Below are 12,968 nucleotides of genomic sequence, written 5' to 3'. Positions count from 1 at the left end.
ATATGAATCCTGTTCCAGGACATCCCAAAAGTGCTGTGTTGGATTGAGATCTGGTGACCGGGGAGGGAATTTGAGTACAGAGAAGTCGTCAAGAAAACAGTTTGTGATCCTTCTGGAAGCAGCCATCAGAAGATGGGTTGTAAACAGATGGACATGGTCAGAAACAATACTCAGGTATGCTGTAATGTCTACATAACATTCAAAGTGCCCAAAGTGTGTCAATAGAATACCCTCAACACTATTACACCAGCAGCAGCAGCCTAAACTGTTGATACACAGCAGGATGGATCCATGCTTTCACATCGTCTCCAACAAAGTCTGACCCTTTCATCCAAAGGTTGCAGCAGAAATTAGACCTATCAGAGCAAACGTTTTTCTCCATCTTCCATTGTCCAATTTTTTTGAACTCATTTTATTCATAGTTTAATTTTTCTGTTTATAGATGCTCCCTTGCATACCTGGGTTGTAATGAGTAGTTATTTGGGTTTTTGTTGCCTTTCTGTCAGCTCAAAGGAGTATGGCTATATTCTTCTGACATCAACAAGGTGTTCTCACCCACAGAACTACTGCTCATTGGATATTTTCTCTTTTTAAGATCATTCTGTGTAAACTCTGGAGGTGGTTGTTTGTTTGGAGAAAATCCCAGCAGATCCAAAGTTTCTGAAATACTCAGACCAGCCCTAAAACCAAGCCATGTTCAAAGCCACTTAAATCACCTTTCTTCCTCATTCTTTCATATTAAATGAATTGTATTTCTGTGATTCACTAAATAACTATTTGCATTAACAAACAGCTGAACAGGTGTACCTAAAGACGTGAGTGCATGCAAGGAGCTAAATGTCAGTATTACATCTGTGACTCCCACAGAGTGAAACATCACTGGGCTCTGACGCCTTCAATCAATTATTCCTAAAAACCTGTGAAAATGCAGTAAAGTCAAGAAGCCCTGCGTACAGCAGTATCAAAAATACTAAAAGGGAAATGCAAAGTTTAGATTAGAAAAGCGGTGATCAACCACTTCAGTACTCTCAAGCTACGTCTCTAGAAACCCACAGATCCCGACAATCACTAATCCAACAATAAAAACTGTAAATTTAAGAGTTTCAGCGCTCCTGTTGATGGCCATTTGTCACCTGCCAGTAGAGCCAGATGAGAGTGGTATCGATTTCTGCTAAAAGGCCCATTTCCCAAAATGTGAAACCTCTTTTAAATATTTATGCAACATGAAAATGCTGATTTCAAAATGCAGCTTTAGGCTAGGTGTGATTTCAGGCTTTGACTTGTTCATGCAGACTTTAGAGGCTTACTCCGAATTTTATTAAATCACTCCAAAGGCAGTCGATCCCCCGCTTTAAAAAAATCTTTATCTCTTTAAGCTTTCAATCTAGCGCCTTACATTTCTCTCTGTTCCTCTTCGGTCTTATTGTTAATTACAGCTCCTAACTCAGAGAGGACTATTAATCTGTCAGGGGTGGCTTTTATTGCTGCTCTGCTGCCATCCCATTATACCGTTATTATAGTTGCGGGTGGAGGCCTGTAATTGCTGTAAGTAGAAGGGAAAGGTAGGAGAGACTCAGGCTGCCTTTAGGCTTCTGGTCAGGGCAACCTCCCCCTTCGTCGTCTGTCCTGGCAGTGTTTCTAAAAATGATAACAGCGCCTTCGAACAAACAGGCTCCTGCTCTAACTTGACTGCTTGCCGCTTCACATCAGAAAGAAGACGATGAAAGACGCCCAATTAGTCAACACGGCGCTCAAATCCTCCTGTCAGCGATCTTACAAAGATCAGACATATCACGGACCATCTCAGATCAGAGGAGCATGCCCAGGTGGGGTGTTTTCTCTGTCTGTGTCTGACTCTGTGTGTGTGCGTGCGTGCATGAGAGCTGTAATATGTGGCTTCAAGGACAAAAAAAAAAAAAAAAAAATAGAAAGACTTCCTCAAAAACAACCTCCAGCCTGCCTGCCTGCCATTTCTGCCTCTTTTTCCTCAAAGCCAAATATAGACAAGCCACTGCCACGTCATCTGGCCCTTAGCAGAAGGCAGGATGGGGTTCAGAGCCAGCCTCTCAGGGTTATATTTTAGCATATAACTGAATCCATATTTCCCACTAATGACTCTGGCTGTCATGAAAATCTGGACAGTTTTATTGAAAAAGGAAAAGAAAAAAGAAAAGACAAGTAAAAACAAGAAAGGAGTCAAAACAGTTACAAAAATAAATACAAATAAAAGCACTGGGGGTTACTCTCAGGGAACGTTTCCATCTGTTAATCGTCAAATCTTCTCCACTGGCGGAATCGGCTGTTCAGATGCCACAACTACAACCAAACTAGTGGCCCGTTTTCCAACTCTGGCCAGAGTCCAGCCTGTCTCTGAATGCACGCAGTCCAGAGTCAGAAACACAGTTTAGGGGTGAGAAGGTGAATGGGAACTGCCGCGGTGCCATCTACACCTCGTCTTCATTCAGCAGCATGTTGGGGATTCCTTTGGAGATCGGGAACTCCCGTCCTGATTCAGGGCACTGCAGACAGCCCTCTATCACCTCCACCTACAACGCAACAGACAAGAAGTCACCACTAGGTGGCACCATAGTGCAAATTCCGCACACATTACCGCGCTCTTAAAAATTTTAAATTGGCATCTTGGAGCCATTTACCTCTAACAGCACTCGGTGCACTTTCTTCAGGAAGTCTTCGTTTTTCTCGTAGTCCTGCACCAGCTCGCCTGGCAGGTCCTGCCGATGACCCAGCTGCAGAGAGAAAAAGGATTGCATCGGGTGTTTACGTTACAACATGCACCCCAGTGAAAGTTTACTGTGGAGCATTTTTTATAAACACAAAGTCCTGTGACGCTTTATGGATCAATTAGATTGATGCAGTATCGCCAGGTTGACAACAACCTCATACATAAAAGCCAGAGTCATAAAAAATAACCTTATTCAGCCTGTGGTCACATGAAGAGGGAGAAGAAATCCACACACACTCAAAACAACCTCCCTTATTATTCATCTTAAGAAGCAAGCGTGCCGAGCACTGATGCTACTTTTAAGGCAAAGGGTGCTCACTGAATATTAGTTCTCCTTTTCTTTTTATGCCACTTTGAATCATTTTCTTAACCACTCATCCAGCTCAGGTTCACTGGAGCCCATCCCAACAAACAGAGTGAGGGGCAGGACACAACCTGAACAGGTAACCAGTCCATTAAACATTCATTCGTTCACACTCGCACCCCACTACAGCCAGTTTAGCATCAACAATGAAAGTCGGTGATGTCTGACTCACCTCCTCCGCTGCCTGGACCAGAGCGCCCCACTCCAGTTTGGGGATCATCCGGCTGACAAACTGAGGGTTAAACTCCACCTCGTTCACCTTCACCTCAGTGGCCTGCACAACAGAGAACGCACGAGTTTAAAATGTTCAGTAACATTTTATTAACACTCATTCAAAACACGCACGCGTGATGTCACACAAGACCAGATGTGCATATTTGGTTTGGGTTTAAATGCAACCCATTAATAATTATAGATGAGAAACATTTTAATGTTTGCCGCAATTATATACTTGTTTTCAATGAAATGTTACACAGCTGATGTACAATGTGACCATCTTCAACATTCCCCTGAGATAATATCCAAATTTCTGTTGTGCTTTTTTACATTTAACTGTATATGAAAAGAAAGAAATAAAAATAAAAGATGTTTATGGGGGAAACAGCAGCAGTAACTATTAACCACTCTGTCGTGTGTACCAGGAAAAGAATATTTTTAATTAATCGTTACTACTTAAAATCTTACACTGGATTTCACAAGAATAAAATTGGAATTAAGCTTTATTGTCACTGAAGCAGAGGTTAGTGACATTAGGAGTGCTGCCCTGCCATCTGCTGCATAAAAATGTAGATACAGTCACACACGATTCACATAAGCAGAAATCAGACAACGTGATAAAATGCTCAGTGTAAAGTGCATTTCAGTGATTCAGCAACTGTTACAGCGTGTAATGGCAATTTTATTTGTACAGCACATTTCATTTTATATATAAAGATAAAAACATGAAAACCTGCGTAGGCTTACAAAGGCTTAACGCCAATTAAGTGTAAACTCGTGTGAACAAAATAAAATTTGTGTATGTATGTACCTGTAACTGATCTCAGATCAGCTGATGTAAAAGTACGAAGGCTCTGCAAAAGAAACTCATTGAGTCTGGATGTGTGGTGATGAAGCTGCAGTATCAACTATAAAAACTTAAATAACAGACTTCATTTCGTGCCAATACTTCTGACTGTAGAAGACCCAGTAGTGATCTTATAGTGCCATTTCATCCCATGCCAGCACCTGGCTCTCAGAGCGCAGGCTGACTTCCGGTTCCTGGAGTTTGCAGAAGAAAAAACGGCAGAGCCTTCAGCACTATACTGACTACCTTTACGATTAGGGCTTCAAACCTCTCATCATCATGAAGATTATAGCTGGAGCTGGATCAGGTTATGCTGCAATAGGCTCAGATTATTTCCACTCTACACACATTTTATCCCACTAATTGATGCCATTAAGTTTTGTTTTCTCTCTCTGATAGTGTGGGTTTTGTCCTCGTCTCTCTGTACTCTCCCTTTATTACTCTCCTCTTACTCCTGACCCTGCTAACTCTTCCTGGATTCGTGTTGGTAATTAAACTGTTCTTAATTTTTGACTTATAACAATATCAAGCCTTAGCAAGCCTATCAAGTTACTTTTCCATATTCTTATCGAGGTAAAAGCGCTCCCTGAGTCTGACATTAAAAATGTCTTTTTTTTAATAAGACATTTCTTTATTTTATATATGTCCCCTTCATAAATTATGTTGATTAGAGCCTATTTACCAAAATAGCAAAGATATGAGCCATAAAAACCGCAGAGAAACAACAGATGGCTTCTCTTCCCTGAGCCTGGATCTCCCAACTAAAAGGGAGTTCTTCCTTCCCACTGTTGCCAAATGCAGCTCAGAGGGAAACAGCTGATTGTTTGGGTTTCTCTCTAATCCTTCAGGTCTTAGCCTTACAGTAAAAAGCGAACTGTTAACTGCTGCTGCATAAATCAACCCTAAACACTAGAATTCGGCGTTAGCAGAAACGTGTGTCGCGATAAGCTCGGTGAGCTCTGGTGTTTTAGAATTAGCTTCTGTCCAGGTGTTCGCGGTTACCTTGATGAGCAGTGGGTATCCCTTGGTGACCCCTTTCACGTGAGACGTCAACATGTTGTGCGTGAGGAGCTTCATGTTTACAAACAGGCGCTAAAAAGCCAGAAAACTGCAAACGCTCTGACAGCTACACGTAAACCACGCTGCGGAGTTTACATGTGCACCGGAAGTGACGGCGGTACGTCGCATAAAAGATTCCCAAAGCTTCCGTTGATTCCTAGTGTCTTTTAATTTATTATTAGGGGTAAATTTTTTTTATAAAGGCACATTTTCCGTACCACAAAAATACTAAAACAAATATTTGTCGTATAAATTGCACAAAAGTGTTTCCAAAATATGTAATATATAAAGTAGCTTCTGAACACCCCTCTTTTTTGTTTTTTTTCTCTTGTTCCTACTTCTGTATACTTCTGCAGTAACAAACTGCAGGTCAAATTACAAAGTAAGTTATAAATCCACCTTTTCTTTTCTTTTTTCTTTTTTTCCATGTTTGTTGTAATGATCCAACCAGTTTAACGTGTTTACATAATATTAACGTATTTTAATATATATTCATATATATTGCATAACAGTAATTTTGCACTGCAAGTTTCTGGAAAATCCGTTTTTGGCAGCGAAATTTATATATCCTTTATTTTGTAGATTTCGGTAACACCCATTTAGCCCGGGACAGGAGGAGACAAAGCAGAGAGATGACCAAGAGGAAGAGACATGAACACCATGGGTAGAAGGTCTACACATGGTGACCTTTGGTCTACTTCCACTTCCACAGTTTCAAACCGTTTGTGTGTTTTTCTTAAACACATAGTAGAAAATTACAAAGTTTCTCTGTCTTTTGTTCTTTTGTAATTTCTGAAGTCTAAATTTTCCTCCAAATATAGAATCACCCATTATTATGTATTTAGTGTAAAAATTAAAAAGTGTGATTTTTTTTTGTAATAGCCGTTACCTCATGCAACATGCACAACAATTATCAGAGAAAGAAGTAATAAAAGAGATTAAAAAGTTAAAAAAGTAAATAAATATATGTAAATACACTATTCTCAGTATATTTTATAAAAATATTATCAATACTCAGGATGTGCAATATAATTATTGATGCACCAGTACATACTTACAGGTTTTATTACTGCACCAGCTCACGATTGAGTTACTTTCAGTCTTAACTTTTTTAAACAAGTGAAGATACAATACCGGCCATCATTTTGGATGCAAGTAATTACAAGTAAGTTCCTGAAATGCCACAGTATACAAACTGTACAGCAACAACACTGCTTAAATTACCAATAGATACAATAAATAAATAATAATAACAATAATAAGAATCATAATAATTAAAAATACAATAAATAAAGGCAGACAGCTGTTCGGTTTTTATACTCAAATTTTTTTAATTTTTCTATTAATTTTGTATAATCCTCATCTTTGTATTATACAGATCATTCATACAGTTTATGATATAGTAAATAGTAATTACACGCAAGAGGTGTAACAAGCATCAACCTGTCACCTTCACAGACGTGCATCATGCGCGCAAACACATTTTCTCATCCTCACACATTCACAGACAGACAGACACACACACACACAGAGAGACAGGGACACGCGTCCCTCACACTGATTAAAAACAAACAAAAAAAGAAAATGTAAAACATTTTTAACCCTAATTTTTCTATCCTCCATTTTCACCAGATTCACATACCTCCTTACTCTTACTCTGAAAACAAATATGACAATACTTATGCTTTAACAAAATAATAATAATAATATTAAAAAAAAAACTAAGAAGAAGAGACAATTACAAAATCAATGCAGAAAGGCAACTAAAGATGTGGGCAGAGGACTTCTGAGGACATAGTGGGCTAATTGAGATCCAAGGATCTGACATTTAACAGGAGAGCTGCAGTGACGTCAGCTTGGAAAAACGTTCATCTTCGTGAAGCTCGAGCAGAATCCAATATGCTACAAAATTTAGAGACTTCATGTGACCCGTTGTTTCTGTTCAGTCAGGTATGCCACTGTATGTGCTGAGCTTTGAGTAGGGGATGAGGTACAGATCCGAGGAAGGCAACACAAACTAGTTAAAAAGGACACTGTAAGGTTTATGGCACGAATAACAGCACTGAGGGTAGCGGGTGCATAGTGGGAGTCACAGCTAAACCAATCACACAGCTTTGTACCATCTGCAAGGGTGTTAAGCAAAGGACACTTGATCAAAATATTTTCAGTTTCCATTATGAGCACAAAGAGAGCAAAACTAACACATGGCAACCCCCCTCCAAAGACAGGTACCCCCCACTCATCTGCAGAAAGCTCATTAAAGTGAAACTGCTCTCAGTTATAAACATCCCTTCTCAGCGCTCCGTGCAACTCGTGCTTGAAATCGCTGCTTCAAATTACAAACAGCTTCAAGCATCACAGTTCAGAGCACACAAATGAGTGAAGAAACACAGAGCGTGATAATCTTACCTGCCCCCTCTGCCCGGGTCACACTGAAAATGAAGCCGGCAGAAAGTGACGGCGATATGTTTGCACTGACGTTAAGAAGAAAAACACTAGTGTGTTACAGAGAGCGGGAAAACAAGCGAATGCCGAACAGAAAAATGAAGTCTTGCACGTCTATGTATGTGGGAGCAACATTAAACACTGTGCGTCAGGAACTGCAGCAGTAGTTAGTCATTTTTTTTTAAATTTCTTCTTCTTTCCTTTTCTCTTTTTTGCATTGGAGCACACGCTGACTCTTTTTAGACACAACACACATGCAGCTACTCACACAACCCATGGATTCCCACAGAATAGACTTTCCCAGATCATAATCTCATACTCTCGTATACACGTACGCACACACACTTCCCCTCACACACAGACACAAAAAGCTGTCCTCATTCTTGGCCGTCCTCTGTGCGCCACTTGAGGAAATCTTCTTTCCGGGCGTCCGGTTTGATCTGGTTTCTCATGCCACCCAGCAGATTGGAGGTGGCTTCAGAGGCCACTATTAAAGGTCGGACTACAGTGGGCGGGATCTGCCGCAGGACGCCGCCCACGGCTCCGGGGAGACCTTTCTGTTCGTGGCCGCGGGATGCTACATCGCACAACTGTTGGGCCGTGTCAATCACTCCCTGGAGAGCAAAGAGAGCAGACAGTTTAGTCTAAAAATTTAGGGTTTCAACCCCCTTTGCATTCTTGCATGTGGAAGTTTCTACAAGGCCTTTTAACATATAGTTAACCTCTTCTACCAACATAGATGTAGCTGCAGATATTTTCTTTTCATCCTCAGCCCTGGTTAACCCTGGCCTCTAACCCACGAACTCTTTCTACATTTTAAGAGCGTCTATTTGGGCACGTACCTCTCTGACGGTGTCGTAGGCCTTGGCCACTCCTTCCCTAAGGTCTGCAGGCTGGGCGACTCTTCGAGGTCGACTAGAGATGGCCCGGCCCTCGGTGATGGCGTAGCGATTCAGAGGAGGTGTTGGAGACAAGATGTCGTACACGGTCTCTGCTGTAGCCTGTCACAGAGGTACACAGACACCAGAAGAGTTATTGGCATATTAGGAATGTGTGTGCTTTACCTTCAGGCTTTTAACGTCTTTGTAACTAAGAGTCATGATCTGCACTCAGAGTACCTGGATAGCCTGCACCAGCCTGTTGCTAAGCTCCAGAGCAGCAGATGCCGTGGAGGTACCAAAGGACGCTGCCCCCCTCTGGAGACCTCGAATGATGCGTCCATCCTTCCTGTACTGCTCTATAGGCAGCCAGAACAAATCCCTCACTCCGTGGACTGGACAGGATGAAGGAGAGAGGAAGTATGAACCACAAACCAAGCAATAATGGAAAGCAGCTGTAAAAATGTTTGCAGAAAACAAAAGCAACTTACACAGCTGGACGACTGAGTGCATGGGTCCGACACCTCCCAGGATGCCGGGCAGCTGATTCTTCCTGATGTCCGTCAGCCACTCCGTGACGGCGTACTGAATCACTTTGTCGACCCCGAGGAGACTGGAACATGCAGAAAGTCTCAGAAAGTCAAACTACTAACAGCAAATTTAGGGCAAATTACTGAAAAATAACTGAAATGTTTGCTTGTTGGTTCGTTTGTTTTTACCCGTGTCTGCAGCAGAGCCTCTTCAGTTTCAGCTCGGAGCAGTTTAATTGGGCCAGACCGATCAGAATCCCTGCAAACGTCCCCTGAGGAACAACAAGTGTGAAAACGCATCATTTAAACCCTTCAGCTTTTTGTTTGAATTAGTAGACAGGATCTCTGAATGACCACTCACTTGTTCAATGACGACATGCTTGCCATGATAGTCGAGCCAAATAGGCACTTCAGATGTGAAACGAAACTCCCTGAAAAGGGTGGAGACAAGAAGCGGGAAACTTTATCAATCATTGAAACTTTTAGTCTTTGAGTTACTCTATTTAAGCTAATTTGTTAGAGGTGATTTTTCTTTTTTGGAATCTGTAACATAGGAGTTTCCTAGCTAGTAACTTACATCGTCTTTACAGTATTCTCTGCTCTTTCTTTTTTATTCTGTTTCTCTAGATTTCTCACTCTCTTTTCAGTCACTACATACCGGAAGTAGATTGGCTGGTCAGAGGAGGCGCTGGAGCCGGCAGAAGAGGAACTCTGCTCACTGTAGGTAGTTTCCACAGAAGCTGTGAGGTCGGGTCCAAGACTACCTGCAGCAGCAGCCATCTCTAGATCCTCAGACCCCTTCTGGGAGAAATCTGCCTTCACTGAAAACAGAGAAATTACAACAGGTCACAAATCTAGCATGCTAAAAATTCACCTCAGTCATCATTTAAATGTACTCTGTAGCTAATTAAAATTCATCGTGCCACAACGATGAACAAGAAAAAGGCTACAACTCCATAAAAATTAGCTCGGCAGATCTGACATCAAAGAAATGAATGATAGAAAGAAGACCTGGCAGAGCTCACCTTCAGCTGCAGGATCCACAGGCAGGTAAGGATTAACAGAGGAAGCTAGATTACTAAAAAAGTCTTTCAGGAAAAACAGTGCGTCCTACACAACAAACAGAAAAAAATAAGAAAAGACGTGAAGACTTTATGGGAGCAGTACAAACAGCAGAATGAATGGTACTGAATGAATTTTGAGCTACAAAGAAACATCTGTGGAGTGTGAAACGGCTCATTTATGATGATCAAACAGATTTAATACACCTGTACTCAAAATAATTTCTGCAGTAAGAGTTGTTTTGTTTGTGCCACCACCTCATGGACGAGGTTCAAGAGCAGCTCTCAGTATTCAGTCCCAAAAGTTACCTGGTCGATGTTGAGTCTCAGCGGCAGCAGGCTGACCCGGAGACAGCACTCTGGCCCCCCGAGGCCAGACTCAGGACACACCTGCAGGGCCTTCACAGTCAACTACAAAAATGACACACCACATGAGTACTATCATTCAAAGTCTGTTCATCGTGTCCCTAACTGCATTAAAGCTAAGCTAAATAGAAAGTGCACAAAGTAAGTAAAGATTTACAACATCAGGATGGTTTGACTCCAAGTCAGATGCTGTGCACGACAGAAAACTCAGTTTCTAATCAAAGACCCTCCGTCTCTCTGTCTCACCATGTTGGAGTGGGCTCGGCGGGGCATGCTCTCACTAGTGTAGAGGTAGAGGAATTTGTTGATTTGTGAGGAGGCCAGTCGGTCTCGAACTTCCAGCTCCTGGACGATGAACACCTGCCTGGAGAGCGGCTGCTCACCACCGGGACCGACCCCGACCACAGGTGCTGCTGACCCCTCCCCATCTTGCCCCGCTACTGCCACCGGGTAGGACTCATGCTGGAACGACACCTGGAGGACAAAACAGGAGACACATGTTGAGACAGAGGTACAGTGATATATGTCTGTATGCCAATATGTATTTAAAAAAACGTACATTTTCAAACCAGTGATATCAGTGCATTAGTGTACCTTGGTGAGCTGTATCTCCATCAGCAGGCTGTGCTGACGGCCGACGCCTCCAGCCGAGCGCCAAGAGTTCTGCGGTCGAGAGGAGGGGGCGGAGCGAGAAGGTGACCCACGGACGCCAGTGGGCACTGAACGACCTCTGCAGAGAGGTGCACCCACACACACAGGAGAACAAAAACAAAAACTATAAATCTGACAAACTATGTACACAAAAGTTTCAAAAACCTTGTATGGACTGGACCAATCACCATACTAATGTTTCAGTTATTTAATATTTATATAATTAATTATATGATAACCATGGGTGTCTGTGCATGAAAGAATTCATGTGCATTGTTACCTGTTGACGTTCTGAGCATGCAGAGACATAGGCCTGCCTCCAAAGTCCTTTCCCCCGTAAAGGTGCCAGACCACAGAGATCTCCCGTAAAACTACCCTACTCTGAGGCACTGGGAAGCGACTCGGGGCTCGGAGCAGGTCTGAGCTGCCACGTGGCCGGGAAAAATGGCTGTCCTTCACTCTAATGGGCCCCTCGCACAGCACTGTTACCGTGGGCTCCCCATCCCGGGGCTGTAATAAACACACATGTAGACATTTTGTGAGTGAGCGCAGAGTCTGAAATGGGTTCATGAATGAGAGGTGACAGGGAAGTGAAAGCTAAGAGGGGACCCTCACAGGGATGCCCATGCCGGGAGCCTCCAGGATACAGAAGTCGTCATTGTCGGTGGAGCCCTCGGAGCCTTCCTCTGACATCATATCTGCCTGCGCCTCTGTCGCTGTGGCAACCAGCCCGTCAAGCTCCCCCTGAAGGACAGAGGGGCCGTGCTTTGAGGCTTCATCGGGGAACAGGTAGACGGAGACGGGGGAGCTTCTCGGCATTGAAGGTGAACCTGGATGAAAGCAGACAGAATCAGATGTAAATATTTAGCAAACTGGTACTCTATACAGACCATAATACCTCCTGTTATACAAAGAATGCCACTGTTCCCACTAAAGAATTTTTGGGGTTTTCAGACACTCAAACAATATCATTTATAAAAAAAAAAAAAAGGAACTGAATTAAGTTATAAAAGTTATCTCCTGTGTGTAAAGTGAAGCATGTCTACACACATGGGAACAGGATAATTTTACCTAACTATAGTCTGTCAGGATGATCCCAGGGGTTATAAACAGAGCAACTCTGCAGTACCTGGTTCTAAACTTTCTTCTCTGTGGCTCTTCTCCGTGTCGATTAAGGCGTCAGCCAGGTCGTACTGGTTGATCTCGGCGGTTTCAGCGGGAGGACAGGGCAGCATAGACGCTGGACTTTCTGACAGCTAATAACACAACATAACAACACAACAACATTGGTATGTTGGACCAATTTATCACATCTTTAAAGTAAACATCATACACTCCACATTTCACCAGCCTTACTGGTAATTTCTGTCCAGCGATTTCAGTGGGCGAGGTGTGCCGTGGCGGCGGGTGCAGGTCGCCCTGAGAGACCAGGTACTGCAGCAGATTGACGAGGGCAGCACAGGAATCTGCACAGGTGTGCAGATGGACCACATTGTTGGAACAACGGAGCTCAAAGAGCGGCTGGGACTGCAGAATAAAGAGAGGACAATGGCAGTGGGAACACAAGAGGGAAGATCATAAGAGAGATGAGAGAACTTTTGTCAAAAATGTTAACAAAATGTGTAATGGTACAGAAATAAAGAGTTTTATTGTGGGCAGAGTTTATTCAGAAACTTCATTAAATCAAATCCTCTTAACCTCTAACATCTTTTAATCCTTAAAATGTATAATTTTTTTATTTACGTATTAACTTAATTTTTCATTGTGAAACCTCAATCTATACATAAAAGAGAAAAAAAATCACAACT

At 42.5% G+C, this 12,968-nt stretch overlaps 2 protein-coding genes across 2 annotated transcripts in view; both read right to left on the bottom strand.

Annotated features, from left to right (window-relative positions):
- Nucleotides 1-2,122: 2,122 nt before the first annotated feature.
- On the bottom strand, nt 2,123-5,364 carry trmt112 (tRNA methyltransferase activator subunit 11-2). The gene is made up of 4 exons (XM_026180510.1): nt 5,173-5,364; nt 3,280-3,381; nt 2,655-2,747; nt 2,123-2,546 (listed from the first exon to the last, which is right to left on the bottom strand). The coding sequence occupies exons 1-4, from the start codon at nt 5,245-5,247 to the stop codon at nt 2,445-2,447; spliced, it is 372 nt and encodes a 123-aa protein (XP_026036295.1). The 5' UTR covers nt 5,248-5,364; the 3' UTR covers nt 2,123-2,444.
- Nucleotides 5,365-7,858: 2,494 nt separating this feature from the next.
- The window catches only part of atg2a (autophagy related 2A), a 28,941-nt gene continuing 23,831 nt past the window's right edge, over nt 7,859-12,968 (bottom strand). The window contains exons 28-42 of the mRNA XM_026143725.1: nt 12,517-12,687; nt 12,290-12,416; nt 11,776-11,990; nt 11,441-11,670; nt 11,104-11,239; nt 10,756-10,983; nt 10,453-10,554; nt 10,108-10,192; nt 9,741-9,903; nt 9,444-9,513; nt 9,272-9,354; nt 9,044-9,165; nt 8,793-8,947; nt 8,517-8,675; nt 7,859-8,288 (exon numbers count right to left, since the gene is read on the bottom strand). Of these exons, the coding sequence (XP_025999510.1) occupies nt 8,052-8,288; nt 8,517-8,675; nt 8,793-8,947; nt 9,044-9,165; nt 9,272-9,354; nt 9,444-9,513; nt 9,741-9,903; nt 10,108-10,192; nt 10,453-10,554; nt 10,756-10,983; nt 11,104-11,239; nt 11,441-11,670; nt 11,776-11,990; nt 12,290-12,416; nt 12,517-12,687 (2,283 nt within the window). The 3' untranslated portion in view covers nt 7,859-8,051. The remainder of the gene's footprint in view (nt 8,289-8,516; nt 8,676-8,792; nt 8,948-9,043; nt 9,166-9,271; nt 9,355-9,443; nt 9,514-9,740; nt 9,904-10,107; nt 10,193-10,452; nt 10,555-10,755; nt 10,984-11,103; nt 11,240-11,440; nt 11,671-11,775; nt 11,991-12,289; nt 12,417-12,516; nt 12,688-12,968) is intronic.

The sequence above is a fragment of the Astatotilapia calliptera genome, chromosome 2 (genome assembly GCF_900246225.1).
Source record: "Astatotilapia calliptera chromosome 2, fAstCal1.2, whole genome shotgun sequence".
NCBI lineage: Eukaryota > Metazoa > Chordata > Actinopteri > Cichliformes > Cichlidae > Astatotilapia > Astatotilapia calliptera.
The sequence above is the reverse complement of the archived record's forward strand: the minus strand, read 5'-3'. Positions and strand labels throughout refer to the sequence as shown.

Excerpts from the sequence above, each read along its gene's own strand:
- trmt112 (XM_026180510.1), bottom strand. The coding sequence starts at position 5,247 with ATGAAGCTCCTCACGCACAACATGTTGACGTCTCACGTGAAAGGGGTC. Across the intron at positions 2,748-3,279 it reads TGGTCCAGGCAGCGGAGGAG|CTGGGTCATCGGCAGGACCT; the intron begins GTGAGTCAGACA and ends TTCTCTCTGCAG. Across the intron at positions 2,547-2,654 it reads TGCACCGAGTGCTGTTAGAG|GTGGAGGTGATAGAGGGCTG; the intron begins GTAAATGGCTCC and ends GTTGCGTTGTAG.